We start from the raw sequence: 25,780 nt of genomic DNA on the forward strand, positions 1-25,780 counted from the left end.
GTATTTATTTTTTGGGGCTGGGAGTTGGAACAGTAGAGTACCTTTTGAATGATCACCAAATTATCCAATAAATGTTTGATATAATGGTAAGCTTTACTATGTGGCTTTCTGTGGCATGTGACATAATTTTAAAATTACCTAAGTAATGTAACTTAATATAATAAACTTCATTTATTTTACAGTATGTTGTAATTCTGTGCACCAAAGTACCTCTGGCAATACCTTGCCATTAAATAAGGAAAGTGTTCAAGAAATGTTCAGTGTTGTCATTTGAGTTACTTGAATGTTAAGATTACTGCTACATTTATATAGAAACTTGATTAGAGTGAAGGAATAAGTATAGGAAAGCAAACAGAAACATATTTGCTACAGAAAAAGCATAGTAGAGCGAGGGATTAAAATTAATCAAAAGTACTTCTCTGTTTTAAAAATAGCCATTTAATTTTATGTGTAATTCATTTAAAAATGTGAATACTCATGTTACAACATTAAGGCAGCATCCAGCTACTATATTATCATTTCTACTATTATAAAATCCTTAATCAAATTACAACTTGACTTCCTAAGTAACCACCCAGCAAACATATAAGTATGAATTAGACTTATATAAAAGCTTTCTATAATAAAACTTATTTTGAGCATCACTAAAGAGAAAGTGTATATTGTATCCACATATCGGATGCTTAATAATATATTGAAGCTTGAAGAACTGCATATAAATGTTAAGTAAAGATCATCAGGCTGGACCTATTCGTACTGATCTGTAATCCCAACTACTTGGGAGGCTCATTGCAAGTTCAAGGCCCCTCTGGACTGTGTAACGAGTGCGAAGCAAATCTGAGCAACTTAATGAAACCCTGCTTAAAAATAAAAATTAAAAAAGGGGACCAGGAACCTCTCGCATAGGTAGGAGAATCGTGGTGTAACTCCGGTCGAGGCATAAAGCAGGAAAAGGAGAATTTACCAGAAAAATAACTGAAGCAAAAATGGCTGGCGTGGCGCAAGTGATAGATTGTTTGCAGGTGGCCCTGGGTTCAACCCAATAAATCATGGGGTGGCAGCAGTAGAGCTCTTGCCTAGCATGCATATGGCCTGAGGTTGAATCCCCCCTACGGAAAAAGAAATTGTCAGCCTAACAATTTAAAAGATTGGTTACTAAGTTATATGTAGAATATGAGGGGGAATGTAAAAGCTAATTTGGGAACGAGTCTCACAGGTGGTGTAACATGTTCTTTCGTGGCTGTGGCTAAAGGAGACAATGGCGTGACCAACTGCAAGTTTGTGCCCTGGAGCGCAGCACCTGCGGCTTTCCACCGCAGGTGGAAAAGACCACTTCTTCCTAGTGGTCTTTTGCGTGGTGTGTCACCTGGTTAATAGCGAAGCACACAGGTTCCCCTTCCATTTTTATTGAGGGACGGTGGGGCCTCCTAGAGTTTTGTCAAGTTTGGCAGCGTATATTTTCTTCAGGGTTTTATGTGTCTTACACTTTTCAAGCATTTCGGTCACTGAGCGCCGCCTTCCTGGGTGCCCCACCTCAGCAAATTAGGGCAGCTCCTTTGCCGCCATACTGGGTCTCCTTCCTCTGCTCCAGTCCGGAGCCGCGCTGTCATCCGGGCAGTCCTAGCACTCCGCTTGGAGCTAATCGTGGCCCCTGACGTCATCACGTGTGGACTGGGTACCAGAACGCGGGCTCCGCGCGTGCGTGCATTGTAGGTAGGGGGACACCTCCCCCCCCCCCCCCCCCAGTGTACTTGCCTTGCTGGTCTGTGTGCAGCGGAGCAGGGCCCTGGGGATGTTTGCTGCTGTCATGGTGCAGTCGGTCGTCTGTATCTGGTGGCCAGCTATTCGTGGCAACAAATGCTGCTAGTCAGGGTTCTCAAAACTTGGAGCCCCAGAATAGCACGAAACCGCTATGTGAAGTGAATACGGTTTTACAGCCTAACAGACGTCTGGTTGAGTAGGCTGTGCAAGAGAGTTGCTTTTTAGGCTAATGCGTTAGCATTTATGAGGTATCATAGCACAACAAACATAAAAAATTTTAAAATAGCTGTTATTTTTGAAATTTTATGGATCTAAGTCGATGCTCATTAAAAATCTGAAATTCTAGAAAAGTCTAATCTTTGAGTCTACAGTTATTTTCTCTTTTAAAAAAATGGACCCAGAACTTATTTTTCTGCTGGTTAGTATAGTTTTTTTTAATGGGAACATTTATGAATTCTTGGTATTAATTGCACTTTTAGTAATTTATTACTTTATTTCGTAAAGTGATTTATTTCTAAAATTTATTTAGTAAACAAGAAGGGGAGAGAAATCTACTGAGGAATTTACATTGAATCAGTGTGTAGTAGTGAAAAAACAACAACTGGGAATTAGAAGACTGGTAGGAATCTTGTTTAATGACTTAATAGTTCTCAAATTTCCAAGCTTGAGGAACCTTTTTAGCATCTATGAAATGATATTGTTAGGACAAAATGGGATGACTTAATGTGAAAATTTTTTAGTTAGTTCTATAAGGAAATCCCAATTTGCCAAATAGTAATAATGCCATTTTTACAAAAATTTTTTACAATGTTAGATGTAGAATGACTTTCTAAATGTGAATCTATTTTTGCTCTAAAATTAGTAGTAGTACCCACCTTTTAAAATTATCTGTAGAATTATCACAGTCCCTAAATTATCCAAAACCTAAATCTCTGGGTATAAGTAAAATGTATGTAATAAGTGAAATGTACACAAGCACTATTGATAATGACTTTAAAAACACTCTATAAGAAAATTTGCCATGCATTTTCCTAAATACTAGAAGAATAATTGTAGTCAGGTAGTGTTCTATAAGCTATAATTGTAAATTATAATTGTAAAAAGTGGACTTTATACTTGATAAGTTGGAAATGGTACTTTTTGTTTTTTTTGGTGGTACTGAGGTTTGAATTCAGGGGCCTCATGCTTGCTAGACAGGCACTCTACCACTTGAGCCACTCTGCCAAGCCGAAGTTGGGAATGGACATTGTAAAACTGCTTATATGTGCATATAAACTATTATTCTTCTACAAGTGTGCAAAAAACATATGTAGTAAAAATTTACTGGGTCATCGTGAGGTGTAAAAATACTTGTCTGGTGTCATTGAGGTCTGGGTTTAGTTTAAATCAACTAATCTTTGTTGAGCCACTCATTTGGGGCTGAGTACAGTGACGGAACAGGAAAGTAAGCATAAGATTGTGCTCACCTTAAATGAGGCAGCTGAGTGCTGGAATCTGAAACCAGGGTAGAATTTGAACCGCTGTTGATCCTGGGGAAAGATAAACAAGAATTTGGAAATAGGCATAGAATAGCAGCTACTTTTGTTTAAAATTACAACTTTAAAAAATTACTTGTTTTTGAGACAGAATCTCTTATGTACAGGCTGACCTCAAATTCCCGAACCTTCTGACAGCCTCCTGAGTGCTAGGATTACAAGTGTGCAGGCATGTGCTTCTATGCCTGGTTTATTTTATTTTTTGAGATAGGATTTACTTATGTTGCCCTGGCTGGGCTTGAACTTCTAGGTTTAAGTGATCCTCCTGCCTCAGCCATCAGAGTTGTTGGCCGTATGGATACTACTGTGCCTGGCAGACATGGTGTTTTTAATGATAAGAAATTCTTTTTGGCTGGAGCAGAAAATGTGTAGTGGACAGTAACTCTGGAAAAAGATGATGGGGTCATTTCCTGGCTGTGTAGTAATTTAGATCTTACTGGATAAGCTGTTCAAGATTTGTGAGTAATAGTATTAGAGCCATGCTTTCACGAAGATAAGTGGTGTTAATTATATTACCAACTTTATCAGTATTTAGATAGGTCAGATTGATTTAAGGGCCTCTCGAAGATTTAAGTTCTTTTTCTTTTTCTGCTTTGAGAATAGTCTCTGAAATCTGTGTCTCAGTTACAGGTTCTGTTCTTTTATTTGAGAAAATTGGATAGGAGACATTAATGCCTTAAAGAAATTAGAGGCTGATCCTTTACCTGTTCTTACTTTGATGAGGAGTTTCCTTTTAGTCCCTTTAAAACAGCAGCTTTCTTTTATATTTTATAGTGTTGCTAAGTTTATTTTAAACTTAATATGTCCTGTAGGTCTTAAAATGTTTCTGTGTGAGAGCTACATAAACATGTAAATTATTCATTTCTTGCCATCTGGATTTATGGTAAAAATTGGGAAGAAAGTTGTAGCTCGCTAAGGTTTCCTTCTATCTCCATGTCTATAATTCAGATTTCTTTTGCACTTGTAATGGTATATTTAACTACCTCATGAAAGTAGTCTTTAAAATTTGTTTTTAAGTTTTAGCTAATGCCTCAAATTTCTTTTAGAAAGAGGTGAGGGTTGTTAGTAAGTTGTTTCTGTATTTATATATAACTACCAATAGTGTTTATTTATCAGAGTTCTTTGGGAATTTGAGAATGGATTTTTCTGTTCCTAAATTGATTACTTTATGCATGTTTTGGCAGTTGCATTTAACGTTAAAAAAATTTGTAGTGAGTTTTTTTTTTTTTTTTTGAAAATGGTAGCTTGAACCATGATTCAATTGAGTTAATACTGTTTCTTTTGTCTTTGTGTAGTTGGACCAGATAATGGGAGAGAAGCAATTGAAAGTGGTGCTGCATTTCTCTTTATGACATTTCACTTGAAGGACTCTGTTGGTCACATGGAGACAAAGGCTATCAAGCACATGTTTGGTCCCTTTCCGTCATCGTCTGCCACTGCAGCTTGTGATGCCATTAATAGAATTGTTTCTCATTTTAGCCAAGATGAAATTACTGCTTTTGTTCAATTGTCAGAAAAGGAATGTAGTGATAGAGTATTTTTTGGTAAAAATTTAGTATTTTCATTTGACATGCACGATCTGGACCACTTTGATGAACTGCCAGTAAATGGTGAAGCCCAGAAAACTATCAGCCTAGATTACAAGAAGTTTGTGAATGAACATTTTCAGGAGCATAGCACACCAGAGCTTAAGCCTGTGGAAAAATCAAATGGTTCCTTTTTGTGGTGTGAAGTTGAGAAGTACTTAAATGCAACTTTGAAGGAAATGACCGAAGCACCAAGAATAGAAGATCTTTGCTGTACCTTGTATGATATGCTTGCTTCTGTTAAAAGTGGTGATGAACTTCAGGATGAGGTATAGTTGAAGTTATTTAAGTTTTATGTAAATGTGAACTGTATTAATGAAACAGCCTTTTGAAAAAACAATTGTTAATGTTCTGGAAATTGAACCCGGGGTATTAAGCATGAAGTGCACACCGTTACCACTGAGCTACATCCATAGCTCAAAATAGCCTTTTTAAACATAGGTAGTTAGCAAAGAAAGCACTTCTTTAATATTCAATAGTACTCAATTTTATAGACCAGTGGTTTTACATAGCAGGCATGTATGTAAATATAGGAGAACTTGACGAGAATGAGTAGTGTAAAAGTCACAGGGCAATACTGGCAGGTCTGCATGTTTCAGTTATGGGGACAGTCCTATTTAAATCTGTTGTTCCTTTCTGACAAGAAGGTCTTTTACTCTGAAAAAGTATAGGCAGTGTTAACACTGTACAGCACTTTATATTTCTGAATTATGTGATAAAAATATAAACTTCAAAATATCAGAAATTTTATGTATAAAGTGACTTACTGATCCAGAAAATTTTTTGACTTATTTCTGTTTGAAACAATAACTGTTGAGAAATAAGTTTATCTAGAAATAATTGATTACATTTTAGATCCCTTATTCAATAAAAAATTGTTATCCTTCTAAATTTTTTCCTGTTACATGAAGGAAGCCATTATTTTAATTCTTTTCTGTGTCACAATTTGGTTATGTTATTCGGTGTGATGAATTATTTTTAATGTCACATGAAAAGTTTATGTTGGGGGTTTTAGCCTTGCCCTCAATACTGACACTGTATGTTTTTCCCAAATTTAAAATAATGTCAACCTAATTTTAATACTGGAAGCATACTTTCCACAGCATGCTCCTGTGGAAAGAGCAGAAGCTTTGAAATCAGGTATTAGTTCCCTTTCCATTTATTGCTTGTGAGGCATTAGTGAATTAGATCTCTCAGAAACTCAGTTTTCTTGTTGCGCTATCTCAAGAGGATTCTAATATGAAGATAAAGAATTGATGGGAATATTTAATGTGATATCATATATAAATGTAAGTAGCATATGGTAAATACTCATTTGATAGATGTGATTTTTTTGTTGTTGGTATTATTATTGGAATTAAGAGTTCTTACATCATATGAAGTATCAGTCAAGAATTACAGAAAGAATACTATCTTAAATCAGTTTAAGAAACTATCTTCCTACATTTTTGGATCAGTAAACTCAGAGTTTACTGGTTATGCTGATTAACATTACTTTGGAAATAAAGTGTCATATTGTTAATTCTATGATCAATCTCACATACATTGAATGTTTTATATTTTGTTTAATTTGTATTAGGTCTGTTCTGCATTATTAAATGAATTTTCTTTAACATCGTAAAAATAGTATTTTGAAAATTGTGATTCATAGAAGAGTTTTACTGGCATTTAGTTTTTATAATTGAATTTGTATCAGTTAGCCTATTATGACTATAGTATGCTGAAACTTACAAGCACTGAACTAGTGGAAGTTTTATACTCTGAATAAACCATAAAACTATTGTTTTTACTTCTGAATATCTAGAGTGACCATTTGTATTTCTTAGTTTTCTATCACAATTTTAAGTATGTAACTGAATCTCCTCATTGAGGGAGAATATTTTTCAGTTTTCCACACTTTTCTATAATGTATTGCATTGCAAAGTCAAATTGAACTTGTGCATCCTGTGTTTATTCTGTGCTTACTGTGTTATATGATACAGTGCTAGTTAGGGACATAAAAGAATACTATTCTAACCTTGCTTTTGGGGATTAATTGTTAAGCGGGAGAAGACATGTCAACAAGTAACTGTACCTGAATACCAAAGAAGTACTTTATCTAAATGGAGGCGTAAAAGAATGAGTCATAGATTCTGTAGAGGAATTAGTATGGTAGGAAAAATATTTGTAGAAGAGGTTAAGCTTGAGATAGGTCTTAAGATACAAGTAGATGTAACTTTTTCAAGGGACCAGTAAAGTAGGGAGCATATTTCAGACTTGAGAAAGAGCACAGTGCTGTTTAGACATCTGCAGGATACAAGGGGGTTGGGAAGAGAGACAAACATGTGCAAAGAGTCAAGAGCCAAATAAGGCAAGGCCTTCTATACCTTGTTAAAGTATATTATAAACTACTCTGAAGTCTGTAAGGTCTGGCTCAATGATATTTTAACCAGAGTTGAACAGATAGTTTAAGATGTAAGTGACTGTTTCACTTTTAGTCTGTGGCTGGAGTAGTAGAATTTTAAGTGGTTCATTCCTTCAGTATTTGGCCTACCATCTTTGTATCAAAATGAATAATCATTAACTGTTCTACAGTATAATATATATTTATGCTTATACTTTTGGTCCATTTCTTCAGTTCTATTATAGTTTTGTGTATAATTTTGAAGTGATGCTTCAATAGGAAAAATATTTTTTCAATACAGTTGGTCTTTACCAGTGTTGTTTTGAGTGTGCAGTATCTTATGTGTTATTTACTTTTTAGCATATATTAATTATACAAAGTAATTGATTTCATTATGACATTTCCTCTTATGTATATAATGTACTTTGATCATATTCACACCCTCTGTTACCTTTTCTTATCCCTCCTACCCTTTTTCCCCTTTCCCATCTTTAATAGTCCCCCCTTTCTATTCATTTCCCCCCTAAATTCCACATATGAGAGAAAACGTGTGATACGTACCTTTGCAAAACTGGCTTATTTTATTTAACATGATCTCCCTTTCTATCCATTTTGCTGCAAACAACCTTAATTTTGTTCTTCTTTATGACTGAATAAAACTCCATTGTGTATATATACCAGATTATTTTTTCAATCCATTCATCTATAGATAGTCACCTAAGCTGATTCCATGATTTGGCTATTGTAAATGGTGTAGCGGTGAGCATATGGGTGTGTAGGTATGTATATGGTAAGCTGACTTTAATTCTTTTGGGTGTGTACCCAGAAGTGGTATTGTAATTAGATCATATGGAAGCTCTAATTTTAATTTTTTGAGGGACCTACCTGCTGATTTCCATAGTAACTGCACTAATTTATATTTCCACCACCATTGCATAAGGATCCCTTCCCATCCTCACCAACATTTCTGGTTCTTAATTTTCTTGAATATAGGCATTTTGATGGGTGAGGTAGAATATCAATGTAGTTTTGATTTGCATTTCCCTGATAGCCGAAGATGTCAATCTTTTTTTTTTTTTTTGGGCCATTTTGTACTTCTTTATTAAAAAAAAAATGTTCGGTTCATTTGCGCATTTATTGATTGGACTATTTACTCTGTTGTTTAGTTTTTTTTGAGTTCTTTATATATTCTGGATATTAATTTCTCCTTGTATAAATAGGTGGTAAAAATTTTGTTCCATTCCATAGACTGTACTTTGTTCATGGTTTCTGTCCCTGTGCAGAAGCTTTCTATTTTAACACAGTCATATTTATTAATTCTTACTACTGTTTCTGATCTTTGGGTGTCCTGTTTTTTTTGTTGCTAAGAATTGATGCAAGGTCTTTAAACTATTTACTGTTAAATCACACACTTAATCCTGGAAGGGGTAACTAAGAGGGTAATCATATGATAGCGTAGTTAATTTTCATTTCTTTTTAAGCTTGACTATCAAATAAGGATATCTAAATAAGAATATTTAGCTAATCATGATGTGTGCTTTTGCTCTAGAAAATTAACAGAACCATGGGAACATATTTTTACACATAACTTAAAAGAAGTATGCGAAATCTAGTTCTATGCTAAAAGCATTTTGTTTTTTTTCCTATCTGCTTTTATTTTATTGTTTTTAGATTTACTTACATGTGTATACATTGTTTGTGCCACCTTCACCAACCTCCCGCTTCCAGGCAGATCCTGTTCTGCCCTCTTCTCTGTTTTTGTTGAAGAGAAAACATAAGAGATAATAAGAAAATCACAGTGTTTTTGCTATTTTGGGATAAAGACATCTATACAGAGAGATTCCTAGCATTTCTTCCATAAACTGTGTATTGCAACCCACATTGGTTCATTTCTCCCAGACCTCTTTGATACTTTTTGGTCCCTTTACCATAGTGGACTCTGCTATTTTAAGATTACTTTATTTGCTCCTCAGCAGGGAGCACATCAGCCACATTCAAGTTTTAGGTTTCCTATCCTTTCCCTATTTCTCCCGTGTGTGTTTTCCCCTTAGTGTGTGACCCATGTCCAATAATACTACTGCGTTTGCTAGGGAGATCATGTGATTTTTGGCCTTCTGAGCCTTTCTAACTTCGCTTAAGATGATGTTCTCCAGTTCCATCCATTTACTTGTGAATGGTAAAATTTCATTTCTTCTTTGTGACTGAGTAAAATTCCATTGTGTATAAATGCCACATTTTCTTGATCTGTTTGTCAGTTGTGGGGCATCTTGGCTGTTTCCATAGCTTGGCTATTGTAAATAGTGCTGCAATAAACGTGGGTGGTGCACGTGCTTTTATTATAACTTGAGTCGCATTCCTTGGAGTATATCCCTAGGAAGATATTGCTGGATCATATACAATACCTTTGTTTAGTTTTTTAAGGAGCCTCCATAATGTTTTCCATAGTGGTTATACTAGCTTATATTCCCACCAGCAGTGTATGAGTATCCCATTTTTCCCCCGCATCCTCGCCAGCATTTGTTGTTGGTGGTGTTCTTGATGATAGCCATTCTAACAGGGGTGAGGTGCATTCTTAGTGTGGTTTTGATTTGCATTTCCTTTATGGCCAGGGGTGGTGACCATTTTTTCATGTGTTTTTTGGCCATTTGGATTTCTTCCTTAGAAAAAGTTGTTTAGTTCAGTTGCCCAATTCTTTATTGGTTCGTTGATTTGGGAGGAGTTTAGTTTTTTGAGCTCTCTGTATGTTCTGGTTATCAGTCCTTTGTCTGATGTATATCTGGCAAATATTTTCTCCCAATCTGTGGGTGTTCTCTTCAACTTAGAGACCATTTCTTTGTTGTACAGAAGCTTTTTAATTTGATATAGTCACATTTGTCTATCCTAGTTGCTGGCCTGATGGAGTTCTACTGAGGAAGAAGTCCTTCCCTATTCCTGTTGTTTCCAGGGTATTCCCTGCTCTTTCATGTACTTACTACAAGGTTTTGGGTCTGATATTAAGGTCCTTAATCCACATACTAGTACAGGATGATAGGCATGGATCTAGTTTCAGTTTTCTGCAGCAAATAGCCACTTTTCCCAGCACCATTTGTTGAAGAGGCTGTCTTTTCTCCATCACACGTTTTTGGCATCCTTGTAAAAATATAAGGTGGGCATAGCTGTGTGGATTCATAGCTGGGAGCGCTATTCTGTTCCATTGGCCTTTATATCTGTTTTTGTGCCAGTACCATGCTGTTTTTATTGCCATGGCTCTGTAGTATAGTTTGAAATTGAGTATTGTGATATTTCCAACATTGCTCTTTTTGCTCAGTATTGCCTTGGTGTCGTGGTCTTTTGTGTTTCCAAATGAACTTTAGGGTAGATTTTTCCTTCAGTCTCTGTGATGAATGTCATTGGAATTTTGATGGGTATTGCATTGAACGTGTAGATGCTTTTGGTAGTATAACCATTTTTAGGATGTTGATTCTACCAGTCCATGAACATGGGAGATCTTCCCATCTTCTGTAGTCTTCCTCGATCTCTTTCTTCAGTGGTTTATAGTTCTATTTGAAGAGGTCATTTTAATCCTTTGTTAAGTTTACTCCTAGATATTTAATTTTTTGAGGCTATTGTAAATGGAATTGTTTTCCTATTTTCTTTCTCAATTTGTTCATTGTTGGTATATAGAAAGGCTGCTGATATTTGTAAACTGATTTTGTATCCTGCTACATTGCTGAAGCTGTTTATGGTGTTGAGAAGTTTTTGGGTGGAGTTTTTGGGTCTTTGAGGTATAGGATCATGTCATGTACAAATAAGGATATTTTAACTGTTTCTTTACCCATTTGTATTCCTTTCCTTTTATTTCTTCTTCCTTGCTCTGGCTAGGAATTCCAGGACTGTGTTGAGTAGGAGTGGGACAGTGAACCCCCTTGTCTTGTTCCTGAGTTTAGGGGAAATGGTGTCGGATTTTCCCCATTAAGTATGATGTTGGCTACAGCTTTGTCATATATAGTCTTTATAATGCTGAGATACATTCCTTCTATTCCTAGTTTTCTTAGAGCTTTTAGCATGAAGTGGTGCTGAATCTTATCAAAGGATTTTTCTGCTTCTATTGAGATGATCATGTGGTTGTTGTCTTTGCTTCTGTTAATGTGCTATATTACATTTATTGATTTGCTTATGTTGGACCATTTGTGCTTCCCTGGGATGAAACCAACTTGGTCATGGTGAATTATCTTCCTGATATGTTGTTGGGTTTGGTTTGCCATTACTTTTTTGACCATTTTGCATCAATGTTCATTAAGGAGATTGGCCTCTAGTTCTCCTTTTTGGATGTGTCCTTGTCAGTTTTGGGTAAGTGTAATACTGGCTTCATAGAATGAGTTTGGTTAGTGTTCCTTCCCTTTCTATTTCATGGAAAAGTTTAAGGAGTGTTGGCATTAGTTCTTCTTTGAAGGTCTGGTGGAATTCAGCTGAGAATCCATTAGGTCCTGGACTTTTCTTTTTTTTGTAGACTCTATTGCTGCTTTAATTTCATTACATGTTATAGATCTGCTTAGGTAGTTAATATCTTCTTGATTCAGTTTTTGATGGTCATAAGTATCTAAAAATTTGTCCATTTCTTCAAGGTTTTCCAGTTTATCGGAATATAGGTTCTCAGAGTAGTCTCTGATGATTCCCTGGATTTCTGTGGTGTTTGTTGTTATCTCCTTTTTTTGGTTTCTGATTTTGCTGATTTGTGTATTTTCCCTCCTCATTTTTGTCAGATTTGCCAGGGGCTCATCAATCTTGTTTATTTTTTCAAAGAACCAGTTTTTAGTTTTGTTAATTTTTTATATGGGTTTTTTGGTCTCTGTTTCATCAATTTCGTCCTTAATTTTTTTTATTATTTCTTTCCTTCTGCTTGTTTTGAGTTTTGGTTGCTCTTTTCTAGGAGTTTGAGATGTAGCATTAAGTCATTTATTTGAGATCTTTCTGTCCTTTTAATATATGCACTCATGGCTATAACTTTCCTCTTAGGACTGCCTTTGCTGTGTCCCATAGGTTCTGGTACGTTGTGTTTTGATTTTCATGAGCTTCCAGAACCTTTTTATTACCTTTCTTATTTCTGCTATGACCCACTGGTCATTGAGCACTATATTATTCAAGCTCCAACTATTTCCATGTTTTCTGCTATTGTTTTTGTTGTTGAGTTCTAGTTTTAATGCATTGTGATTAGATAGAATGCAGGGAGTTATTTCTGTTTTCTTATATTTTCTGAGGTTTGCTTTGTGTCCTAAGATATTATCTGTTTTGGAGAAAATTCCATGGGCTGCTGAGAAGAATGTATATTGTGTTGTTGTTGGATGAAATATTCTGTAGACATCAATTAGGTCTGTTTGACTTACGGTGTCATTTAGTTCTAGGATTTCTTTGTTGATTTTTTGTTTGGATTACCTATGTATTGGTGATAGAGTGGTATTAAAGTATTTCACTGCCACTGTGTTGAAGTCTAATGTGCTTTTAAGTCCTTTAGTGTATGTTTGATGGAATTGGGTGTGCTGACATTGGGTGCATATACATTGATAATTGTTATTTCCTTTTGATGTATTGCATCTTTTATTAGTATGAAGTGTCCTTCTTTATCTCATTTGAACAATGTAAGCTTGAAGTCTACCTTGTCTGATATAAATATTGCTATTCCTGCCTATTTTGGAGGGCCATTTGCTTGATAAATATTCTTCTAGCTTTCTACCTAAGCCAGTGTTTATTTCTGTCAATAAGATGGGTCTGTTGTAAACAACAGATTGTTGGATCTTCCTTTTTAATCCAGTTTACCAAAATGGCGTCTTTTGATGGGGGAGGTGAGTCTGTTAATATTCAGTGTTAATATTGATAGGTATGTGGTGATTCCTGTCATTTAGTTGTTTTTGTCATTTAAGGATTTGATTGTGTGTAGTGAAATCAGTGCTACTCTCTGATTGCTTGTCTTTTCTTCTGCTGTGGTTTGATGTTTCCCCTCCTCTCATGGTTTTGTTTGCTTTCATCTTCTGTGTGTAGAATTCCTTATAGAATCTTTTGTAGTGTTGTCTTGGTGGTCATATACTGTTTTAGGTTCTGTTTATTGTGAAAGTCTTTTACTGCTCTGTCAATTTTGAATGATGTTTTCTCTGGGCAGAGTATCCTAGGGTTGAAGTTATTTCAATTCAGTGCCTGAAACATCTCACTCCATGTTCTTCTTGCTTTTAAGGTTTCCATTGAGAAATCTGTTGTTATTTTGATGGGTTTACCTTTATATGTTATTCATTTTTTCTCTCATACAGCCCTCAGTATTCTTTCTCTGTTTTCTGTGCTTGTTGTTTTGATGATGATATGCTGTGGGGAGGTTCTATTTTGGTCAGGTCTGTTTGGTGTCCTGGAGGCTTTCTGTACCTGAATGGGCAAGACTTTCTTGAGATTTGGGAAATTTTCTGTTACTGTTTTATTGTATGTGTTATGTATCTCTTTGGTTTGCACCTCTTCTCCCTTTTCATTGACCATGATTCTCATGTTTTGTCTTTTGATGGAGTTTCTGTGTTCTTACATATTCCTTTTATAGCTCTTGAGTTGTTTGACTAAGATTTCTTTTTTTTTTTTCTTTAATTTCTATTTTATATTCAAACTCTGTGATTCTGTATGCCAGTTATTGTAGTCTGCTAGAGTGGCCTTCCACTGTATTTTTGTTTGACTATAGGGACTTTTAATTTCCAGGATTTCTGTTTGATTGTTTCTTCTGGGTTTTCCAAATCTGTGATCAACTCTTCTTTTATATTTTGTGTGGTCCTCTTTAATTCTTTAATTAAATTTAATTTAATTCTTTTATAGTGTTTTGTTTTACTTTGGTATTTGTTGAGGTCCTCTCTAAGTTCCCTTATTTGTTTCTGTGTCATCTCTTGTTCTTTGTTTTTGGTGTCTTGAAATTTCTTGAGTGCATCTTGTACATTCTGATTAACCATGTCTACTATTTTCTCCACAAATTTCTCAGCAGTTTCTTCCCAGATTTCTTCTTTGAGGGTTTTTTGGTGAGCATCGTTGAGTTCCTTAATTATATTTATCATTGTTTTGTTGAGGTTAGGGTCTGGGTATCCATTTTCTTCCTTTCCCACTGTATTTTGTTTTGAATTATTTCTTTGAGAAGAGATGGAGGTTTCCATCTCTTCTTTCTTCCCATTGCTCCACTTGGTGCTGTGCCACTATATTTTTGATAGGCTAGTTGTGGATTTGATTGCCCGATTTCTTTTCCTGATTTAATTTTTGGGTTGTGGCTGACTTGGCTATTAGCTGGATTGAAGTGCTCTAACTGACCCTGGTCTTGAGTTGTAATTTAACATTAACAAGTTCACAGTAACAATGCCAGAGCAGTTGTTAACGTATAGTATAAAAAAAACCCTTGATGATAGTGTTTCTTAATACATGATTTCATAGCTTGGTATATAGTTTACTGATCTGATGAGTAATTGGTGACTGCAGTTTTTAAGGGCTGTCCATTTAATGTTTGTTTTCCCTAAAGACCTTTATGTTACTGTGGAACTAGTGTTAGAAATGTGATTTTTCCTTTCCCCCATGTGTGATTAAAAATGCAGAACTTAGTATACTAAAGCAAACAATGTCTAAGAATTTCATTTATCACCATGGTAACAAATTTGATTTTTTTTCACTTAAATTCTCTTTTTGTAATTTTGGGGTACCTCTGTTTTGTTGATAATCTGAAGGAAGTGTTTTGTGGGCTTCCTGTGTTACTGCTCACTGGTAGTAAGTATTACATAGATGTGCGAATTGAGTTTAGAGATGTTGGGAAATTTGCTCGAGGCTACAAACTAAGTATTAAACCCCGAATTGAAGTTCAGACATTCTTACTCCAGTGTGCACTTCCTTTGCTAAGAAGTACATCTGTATATTTTCCTATATTTGATGCTTTGAAGAATCAAGCATTTTAATCACATGGGATAATCTTTGCTATTATTCTTATCTTAATTTCTTTAGAAACCTGCCTTTTTGTTTTGTTTTAGAATTCCAAATAAGAAGTTGGGTGAAATAAAAGAGAGAATAAAGATTTAGACCATGTTTAAGATGAATTTTAACTATTCTGTATGGAATTTACTACATTGAAAATAGTTGACCCTTGACCAACAACCTTGTTGTTGAGATTTGCGATAATTTGAGAAAACTTGCAGATTAAAAGTGTGGCTAGAAATATCAAAAACTTGAAAAAAAGTTAGGTATGCCATGAGCACATTAAATATATGCAGATAAGTATTTATGTTGTCTTTTATTAGAATAAATATACACAAATCTGTTATAAAAAGTTATAATTTATCAAAATTTATACACTTACAGACCATATGTGGTACCACTTTTAGTTGAAACAAAAGTAATCATGCAAAGCTGCACTATTAATCACAACTGGATAAAACTGTCATGCACACTGTATCACTGTGATAACTTGATAGCCCTTCCTGTTGTTCTTGTGGTAAGCTCATGTTATATGAGTATCCGCTTAAAACATTAATTGTCTTCTCATGGTAGTTTACCTCTGGTAAATTCTGTATGGCAGTAAAATCTGATCTCTTGCAGTTCTTGTGTATTTTTCACTATATGCAATACACACAACATACAAAATAAGTGTTAATTGACCATGTATTTTGTCAACAGCAGGCAATTAGTAGTTAATTATCTGGTAATCAAAAGTTACAGGTGGAGGTCAATTGGGAGAGAGACTGGACAGTGGATCCCAGAAGACACTCAGCAACCCGTTTCCTGCTGTCCTTCTTACTCTCACAGCCCTGAAGGAGCCACAGCTGTGGCAGTTGGCCCAAGTTGCTATCACTCCAATCAGGAGTAGAGAGGACAAGACCCAGCAGCTCACCACCACCCCCATCACCACTCTGCCCCCAGTGCTGCACACATTAAGCCTGAATGAAGCCTGACACCGTAAATAGAGGTATAGGGAGCAATTGCTCAGAGAAGGTTTAAGGAACAAATGCTTCATTGTAAGAAATGAATACAGATTCATCAGCAAGAATAGCACCAAAGTAATATGTGTTTGTTCACCAGACTGCCATCAAGAAGAATAATTTTAGGAAGTATACATTTTCAGTGCAGAGGTGGAGAGACTGTGGCCTTTGATGTTGTTGAAGGAGAAAAGGGTACAGAGGCTGCAGAGGTTCTAGCCTGGTAGAGTTCCAATTTAAGGCAGTAAATAAGCAGCATTATAGATGCTGCCTCTTAATCATTATAGACGCATCCACATTGTAGGGATCCTCTATGCAATTACCAGAATAATGAGTATGGGGCAAAAAATGCAGGGATCCCAGAGGGATCATAAAGTGTTCCTAATGGCTGGACTTAACAACACTGGTCCTTCAGAAAAAAGGCTCCCTTCCTCCTTACTACATGTGGGGACCCCATGGATGTGGACCACAGAATTCTAACCTATCTGTGTAGGGACAGTTGAGGGATGGCACTGACAACTAGGCTGGAAGACAACATGGTAGACCAGTGAGACAAGTGAAAGTTAGAGACAAAAGTGGTAGATCCACCAAATGAGAATTCATTTGTTACTGAGGCTGAGGAGGGCAAGGGTGAGTGAGTATTGTTTTACCATCGCTATCATTATCCAGTCATCTAATAAGAAGAAATCCATGCAATTTCCAAAAGCACAAAGGATTGGATCTAGAGACCTTGGGTGCTTGAATTTTGCTGGTTGACCAGATGCTTAGAATTATCTACATTACCTATGCATCAGAGAGGGTTTTATTATTATTATTTTTTATCTACAATCATCTCTTTGGTAATGATAAACGTGTTTTTCAAAAAGGTTATATTTTTTCTCAATACATCTTTAAAGGTCTTTAAATTGTTTACATCTGGCCAAGTTGAGATTTTTAATTAACAACAAGAATTTATAACTTGATTTTCTTAAAAGTCAGCAAACCGCAAGCACTTATTAATAAAGATCTTAGTATTTTTAAAAGTTAGTGGAGGATTTTTCACTTTGGGCAGTGCATACTCCTAAATTCTGTTTGTCCAAGGGTCTCCTGGGTGTTCTCCTGGGTGTTAAAATAATAAAACAACCATTTCTTAACTTTTTCCTGTCTTGTTTTCTCTTTCCCCACTTTGAGCTCCAAACGTACTCTCTTCTATCTCTCTCTAAAAGTTGTTCTTTTGACCATTGACTCTTAGCAATTTCTCTCTTAAGGGTATAGTCATTGTTAATTTGATTGACTAGAAAATCTTTAAGGTTCTTAAGCTATTAAAATTAAATACTTTTAAAGCTATTCATTGAATTAGTTCATTTTAACCCCCAGAAGCTAAGAAGACTTATGTAGGAGTCATATCCTCTGTATAAAGAAAAAAAACAAAAAAACAAAAACAGGTGTAGTTGTTTACTAAGGTCACCAAGAAAGACAATGTTAGAAATTCTGAAACTTTTTTGATAATAGGAACATGAACTGAAAAAGTTCTTTGAAGGATATGTTTTTTTTTTCTCTGACTACATGTTATTATAGTGGGCAAATTACTAAGCCCTTGTGAACCTCTGTTCCCTAATGTAAAATACTTGCCTCACAGTGTTGGTATAGGAATGTGTGAGATAGTGTGTATGGAACTCCTAGCATGTTTCACAAACTGTAGGCTCGTGGATATCAGCACCATGTATTTGCATATTCCATGATTTGACTATATTCTTTATAGATCAGAAAATAATTTTTTTCTATGCCTTACATATGGATGTTTCAACTAACTACTGAAGTAAGGATTGAAGGCTAGGTCCTGAGTATGTCAAGGAGATCTGAAAGGCCAGAATATTATAGATATATTGGAGTATACCTATTTCTCAGTATTATTTCAACTTTAAGGCTATTTGCAGAGCTAATAATACCAATGTAAATATTTATAGAGTTATTGCGTAATCAGTTCTGGAAAAAAAGGGAGTTTTAAGTTTTGTTGATAAGAACAAGTTTGATTTTGTGCAGTTGGGGCTCTTTTTTTATGGGATTTGTAATTTGACATTTGCTGTCAGCATTCTCTTCCCTGTGTAGAAATGGTTTTACTTGACTTGTGCATGTTTATTTCTGAACCTTACCCTGTTCCATTCCCAAGAAGTGGGAGCTATTTGGTTATATTGTCTTCTGAGGGAAGATGGTATTTTTTTTTTCTGTAGTTACTTGTATCACAAATAATTCTTCCATCCTTGAAATTTTATGTAAGATAATTAGCATGGTTTAATGTAGTGGTCTCAGTTTTTGTTCTGAAAACTTCCTTACACTCTTGAAAATTGCTAGGGCTTTCCTTTTTTATTTAGACCTATTGCTAATTATTGTGTTAAAAATTAAAACATTTTTATGCTTGATTTATCTTTTAATACATTTTATATAGTTGGCTTTTAATTTAATATCCAATATGTGAATCTTGCTTTAAAATTTCTTTTTATATTTTTTTTGTTTTGCTGGGTAGGTGCACATAGTGACATTTTCAAAGGTTACTGCAATATATCATATTTTAATTCATCCCTTTCACCATTCTCCTTTATCCCCTCTCCCTGCATTTGAGAAATAGTTTCAACAGGTATTTTTTTTCCTGGATCAAATATTTATTTATTTACTTATTTTCCTTTTATTTGTTTACTTTTTATTCATTTATTCACATGTGCATACATTGTTTGGGTCATTTCCCCTCCTGCCCTGCCCCCACCCTCTCCCTGCCTCCCCCCTCCCTTCCAGGCAGAACCTGTTCTGCACTTTTCTCCAGTTCTGTTGAAGAGTGAAATAAGCAATAATAAGAAAGACATAGCATTTTTTCTAATTGAGATAAGAACAGCTATACAGAGAGGTTCCAAAGATTGCTTTCATGTATCAATATGTTACAACCCAAGTTGATTCATCTCTAACTGATCTTTATACTGGTTCCTGATCCACTTCTCATGTTGACCGCTGTCACTTTAAGGTTTCTGTATTAGTTCCTCTGGAATGGGGATATCAAAAACTTTCATGTTTTGGGTTTTTTGTTTAACCCTGTACAACCAGTATATGTTCTCCGCTTCTCATGTAACCTAGATCCTATAGCATTGCTGTATTTGCCCTAGATCTAAAGACCGGATATGAGGGAGAACATACCATTTTTGGTCTTCGGAGTCTGGCTAACCTCGCTCAGACTGATGTTCTCCAGTTCCATCCATTTACTTGCAAATGATAAGATTTCATTTTTCTTCATGGCTGAGTAAAATTCCATTGTGTATAAATACCACATTTTCTTGATCCATTTGTCAGTAGTGGGGCATCTTGGTTCTCTCCATAACTTGGCTATTGTGAATAGCGCTGCAATAAACATGAGTATGCAGGTGCCTTTGGAGTAAGCTGTGTCGCATTCCTTGGGGTATATCCCCAGGAGTGGGATGGCTGGATCATATGGCAGATCTATGTTTAGATTTTTAAGAAGCCTCCAAATATTTTTCCAGACTGTGACACTACCTTGCATTCCCACCAGCAGTGTACGAGGGTTCCTTTTTCTCCACATCCTCGCCAACACCTGTTGTTGGTTGTGTTTTTGATGATGGCTATTCTAACAGGGGTGAAGTGGAATCTTAATGTGGTTTTGATTTGCATTTCCTTTATGGCTAGAGATGGTGAGCATTTTTTCATGTGTGTTGGCCATTTGAATTTCTTCTTTTGAGAAAGTTCTATTTAGTTCAGTTGCCCATTTCTTAATTGGTTCATTGATTTTTGGAGAGTTTAGTTTCTTAAGTTCCCTGTACATTCTGGTTATCAGTCCTTTGTCTGATGTATAGCTAGGAAATATTTTCTCCGACTCTGTAGGTGATCTCTTTAAGTTTAGAGATCGTTTCTTTTGTTGTGCAGAAACTTTTTAATTTTATGAAGTCCCATTTGTCCATTCTTTCTCTTAGTTGGTAGACTGCTGGGGTTCTGTTTAGGAAGTCCTTGCCTATACCTATTAGTTTCAGAGTGTTTCCTGATCCTTCCTGTACTAATTTCAGAGTTTCAGGTCTGATATTAAGGTCCTTGATCCATTTTGACTTGTTACTAGTACAGGGTGATAGACATGGATCTAATTTTAGTTTCTTGCAGATGGATAACCGCTTTTCCAAGTAACATTTGTTGAAGAGGCTGTCTTTTCTCCGTCATATATTTTGGCCCCTTTGTCAAAAAATAAAGTTGGTATAGTTGTGTGGATTCATATCTGGGTCCTCTATTCTGTTCCACTGGTCTTCATTTCTGTTTTTGTGCCAGTACCATGCTATTTTTATTGCTATTGCTTTATAATATAGTTTGAAGTTGGTTATTGTGATACCGCCAGCATTGTTCTTTTTGCTGAGTATTGCCTTGGCTATTTGTGGTCTCTTGTGTTTCCAAATGAACTTTAGGGTAGATTTTTTCAACCTCTGTAATGAAAGTCATTGGGATTTTGATGGGAATTGCATTAAACATGTAGATTGCTTTTGGTAGTAGAGCCATTTTTACTATGTTGATTCTTCCAATCCATGAGCATGGGAGATCTTTCCATCTTCTGTAGTCTTCCTCAGTCTCTTTCTTCAGGGGTTTATAGTTCTCCTTGTACAGTTCATTCACATCTTTTGTTAGATTTACTCATAGGTATTTGATTTTTTTTCAGGCTATTGTGAATGGAATTGTTTCCAAATATTCCTTCTCAGTTTGTTCATTGTTATTGTACAGAAAAGCTAATGATTTTTGTAAGTTGATTTTGTATCCTGCAACCTTGCTATACCTGTTTATGGTGTCTAAGAGTTTTTAGATAGAGTTTTTGGGTCTTTAAGGTATAGGATCATATCATCTGCAAATAGGGATATTTTGACAGCTTCTTTACCTATTTGTATTCCTTTTATTTCTTCTTCTTGCCTAATTGCTCTGGCTAGAAATTCCAGTACTATGTTAATAGGAGTGGGGATAGTGGACACCCTTGTCTCGTTCCAGATTTTAGGGGAAATGGTTTTAGTTTTTCACCATTAGGTACGATGTTGGCTGTAGGTTTGCCATAAATAGCCTTTACAATGTTGAGGTACATTCCTTCTGTTCCTAGTGTTGTTAGAGCTTTTATCATGAAGTGGTGTTGGATCTTATCACAGGCTTTTTCTGCATCTATTGAGATGATCAAGTGGTTTTTGTCTTTGCTTCTATTAATGTGCTGTATTACATTTATAGATTTGAATATGTTGAACCATCCCTGCATCCTTGGGCTGAAGCCAACTCTGTCGTGGTGTATGATCTTTCTGATGTGTTGTTGGATTCAGTTTAACATTATTTTATTGAGGATTTTTGCTTTGATGTTCACTAAGGAAATTGGCCTATAGTTCTCCTTTTTGGAAGTGTCTTTGTCTGGTTTTGGGATGTGAGTAATGTTGGCTTCATAAAACTAGTTGGGCAGTGTTCCTTCACTTTCTATTTCATGGAACATTTTAAGGAGGATTGGTATTATTTCTTCTTTAAATATCTCGATAGAATTCAGCAGTGGATCCATCAGGTCCTGGAGTTTTCTTTTTAGCAGACTCTTAATTGCTGCTTCAGTTTCTTTTTGTGTCATAGATTGATTCAGGTGATTAATGTCCTCTTGGTTCAGTTTTGGATGGTCGTATGTATATAGAATTCTGTCCATTTCTTCCAAATTTTCAAATTTATTAGCGTATATGCTCTCAAAGTAGTTTCTGATGATTTCCTTGGTGTTTCTTTTCCTCTCCCTTTTGCATTTCTGATTTTACTGATTAAGTTTTTTCTTTCCTCATTTTAGTCAGGTTTGCCAGGAGTCTGTCAATCTTATTTATTTTTTCAGAGAACGAGCTTTTTGTTACATTAATTCTTTGTATTTTTTTTTTTTTTTTGGTTTGTTTCTATTTCATTGATTTCAGCCCTTACTTTAATTATTTCTTTCCTTCTGCTTGTTTTGGGGTTTGATTTTTCTTTTTTTTCTAGGAGTTTGAGCTATAGGATTAGATCATTGATTTGAGATCTTTCTGACCTTTTAATATATGAACTCATGGCTATAAACTTTCCTCTTAGGACCACTTTTACTGTGTCCCATAGGTTCTCATAGGTTGTGTTTTCATTTTCATTAACTTCCAGGAACCTTTTAATTTCCTCTTTTATTTCATCAATGACCTATTGATCATTTAGCAATGTGTTGTTCAGCTTCCAATTGTTTATATGTTTTTACTGCTTCAACAGGTATCTTTTTGTGTTTACATTCACGAGTACATATTATTTGCACCATATTCACCCTCTTCCACCCTTTCCCCACCTTCTCTCCTGTCTCAACAAAATTTAATATATTGAAAGTTTACTAAATGTTTATAAAATCATTTAAAATACTAGATCAATTACATTAAATAATATATATTTTATAAAATATAAGTGTCTAAAATCAAACATATAGTATGAAGGGTGGCATTATATTAGCGTTTTTCAAGTCATATCATTGTTTTTTGCTTTTTAACTAAGATTTTATTTATTTGGAGGTACTGGAGTTTTAAACTCTAGGCATTGCACTTGCTAAGCAGTTGCTTTATCACTTGGCCCATGGCTCTCTATATTTTTTTTTTTGCCAGGCTGGAAATGGAACCAGGGTCTTGGGCACATTAGGCAAATGTGCTACCATTTAGCCATATCTGTAGCATCTTCTCATATCATTGTTTGACTTAATAGAAGACAGCTAGATTTCCATATGTGCTTCTCCATTCATCCTGCTCTGAAGTCATATCATATTATGTAGCAAACCTATGTCTCCTGAGAAGAGGAGAATTAAAAGTAGTTAATGGTTTAATACTACCATGAAAGTACTTTTGGCCTTGTGAAACTTTTGAAAGGATTAGAGTTTCTTCACCACACTTTGAGAAACATTATTATCAGGAATATTACCACCAGTACTTTATAAAAAGGCTCTTCCTCAATCCGTTGCTTTACATTCATTTTGGTTGCTTAGCAATACTACTGAACTGCAAGGACCAAATGCATACTGCTAGTCCCATAGTCTTTGCATCAAATAATCAGAAGAGCCTCTGCTCCCTGCCCCAGTTGGAAATTATACTCTACCAGAATGTTTAGAATCATAGGGTTTCCTCATCCAGTGTAGTATGTGTGTGTCTTAACATTCGGTCCAAATCGTGATCACGATATTATGATGTATAGTTATTCTAATGAAGAATCTCTGTATTTGAGAGCCATCCCATTCCGTTCTAGAGTAGTTCTCGCCCTTATTACTTGTTTTGCTTGTTATCACTCCTATTTCTTTTGCCATTTAGTCCTATATCTGTGCAATGAGAGCAAAGTCATAGTCACTGACTGTCACACGGCTGCAGTTTAGAGATGTATCATGGCACTTAGGTTTCTTCTTCCTTAGTCTTTCAAGGACAAAAGTCCCTCAATTTTCCTGTATGTTGACATTAATTCATTACTAATACAACTTGGTTACAGTTATTCAGAGTTTTAATAGTACTGACATGTAGAATGATTTTCATCATCTCATCTTCAGAAATGTTTCATGTTCAGTGCTCCTTTTCTGCCACCCCTTATAATAACAGCTTTCAGTGTGTTTCATTATGCTGTCTTCCTACACAGATGCAATGTATTTCGATATATTCACTCTACATCATTTTCTTTTCCTCTCTTTCCTTCTGCTGTTTCACTTTTGCAAACATATTCTTTTTCTCTCTATGTATGGTCATGTTTGTATTTTTGTATATTTTGTCTTTTGACACCCACTATTAACGCTATTATTTTTCTGATTTTAAAAAGTGTATCATGACTGTAGAGATTTGTAACATTTTTAAATTGTGAGCTAATACATCATCTGTAATCCCACCATTATCCATAACCGGTGAGTTTTGCAGTGTATATTTTTAAAACAGAGATACTTCTAAGAGTGGAGTCATATAGTTTATATAATTTCTAATCTGTATTTTATTACATAACATTTTGTTCTGTGAATGTATATTAGTTTATTAAATTACCTCCTTCTTCATCCTCCAAGTAGCTAGGGCTATAGGTCCATACCACTGTGCCTAGCTAAATTTTCTGGTACTGAAGATTCAATTAAAGTTAGTGTTTCATTATTATAAATAACACTGCACTTTTATGCCAATATGAATTTGACATTTATATGAAAGCATAAGCTTAGGTTTTAAATATGCAGCACTTCCTAGTTTAGCTTTACTTACTACACATCTAATTCATTGTAATATGTAGAGACTAAATAGTGTTCACACTCTGAGTTGTCTTAATTAAGTGGTTAGTGACCATGGTTTTAGCCTTATTAAATTTTTATGTTAAAAAGTACTTGTAAATAATGAGCATTAGGTATTATGAAAAGATAATTTATTTAATTCTCTTCAAGCAACAATAATTTATGTGGCATATTTTTCCTGGAGATAAATAAACGCAGCCCTGATTTACATGTTTTTTTAATGGTATTTATGACTTTATTTTAGAAAGTATGAATATGTAGTATTTTTCTAAGCCAAAGACTTAACTAAAAATAATTTACGGTTAAGTAGAATTTTCTGCTTTTTGTAATTATTTAATATTCAGTTCCATACACACCATCAATTCAAAACTTTTTCTCAGAATTCCTCAGGCTTTAACATTTTCTTCTTTTATCATACTTGGTTATTCTTAGTTTTGTTCTTGGTATGTACACTATTTGCACCACATACAAATCTGAAATTGCTTACTATCTCAAAGAAAGACTCCCTAAATTAGTTTTTATTCATACTATGCTTATTATAATGTATGCTATATGCTGTTTACTACTTTAAGTGTAGAACAACTCTAATTTTTAAAATGTATGCCTCTGTGTAATTAAAAAGGAAGTGCATGAGTTTTTTTAGTTTAATTTATGACAACCAGAATTCCTTTTTTCCTCAGGCCTTATTGGTCACGCCCTGAAGCATTAAATGGTTTTTAGATCCTCATACTTTACATTGAATCCCACCTAGCTTGCATAGAGAATTTGTAAATTATCCAATTTTAAAACCTACCATTATTCCATCTTCATGAAGTAATTTTCTGGAGTTTTCTTACTTTTTCTTATTTCAAAAGAGGTGTCTTTTTTTTTGGAGGTCAGACTTTGATTTTTCAGTACCCCCACCAGCACAACAATAAAAAAGAAATAAGTAATACTAATGGATCATAAATTCTGTGGTATACTATTATTATGTCTCTTTAATAGGAAAAAAAGTCTGAGAATGACTAATTTCCTAAAGTCTTTGTATGTGAAAAGTCCTAACAGATGAAACTAAAAAAAATCTTATAATTAAAAAAAAAAGTATTGGTTGGGATTAATGGCAGGAAAGGAGGGCAATCTGAAAGGTTCCTCTAACTATATGAGGTCTGGAAAAGGAAAACTATGTACACATGAGGAAAAATGATTGTCAGGAATTTGGTGGAAGGCAGAAAGGGTGAATTACTTGAAACACAGGGAATATTTAGAGAGGTGAGCTTACTCTGAATGGTACTATCATGGTGGATATATGCTGTTATAGTGATTATCCATTTGTCAGA

General features: G+C 35.0%; 1 protein-coding gene across 7 annotated transcripts in view; it reads left to right on the top strand.

Annotated features, from left to right (window-relative positions):
• Nucleotides 1–25,780, top strand: part of Ascc3 (activating signal cointegrator 1 complex subunit 3) — a 357,473-nt gene that overhangs the window by 29,893 nt on the left and 301,800 nt on the right. For all 7 annotated transcript variants that reach the window (XM_074077814.1, XM_074077822.1, XM_074077820.1 and 4 more), the window contains exon 4: nt 4,592–5,151. In XM_074077814.1, coding sequence (XP_073933915.1) covers nt 4,592–5,151 — 560 coding nt within the window. The remainder of the gene's footprint in view (nt 1–4,591; nt 5,152–25,780) is intronic.

The sequence above is a fragment of the Castor canadensis genome, chromosome 1 (assembly GCF_047511655.1).
Source record: "Castor canadensis chromosome 1, mCasCan1.hap1v2, whole genome shotgun sequence".
Lineage (NCBI taxonomy): Eukaryota > Metazoa > Chordata > Mammalia > Rodentia > Castoridae > Castor > Castor canadensis.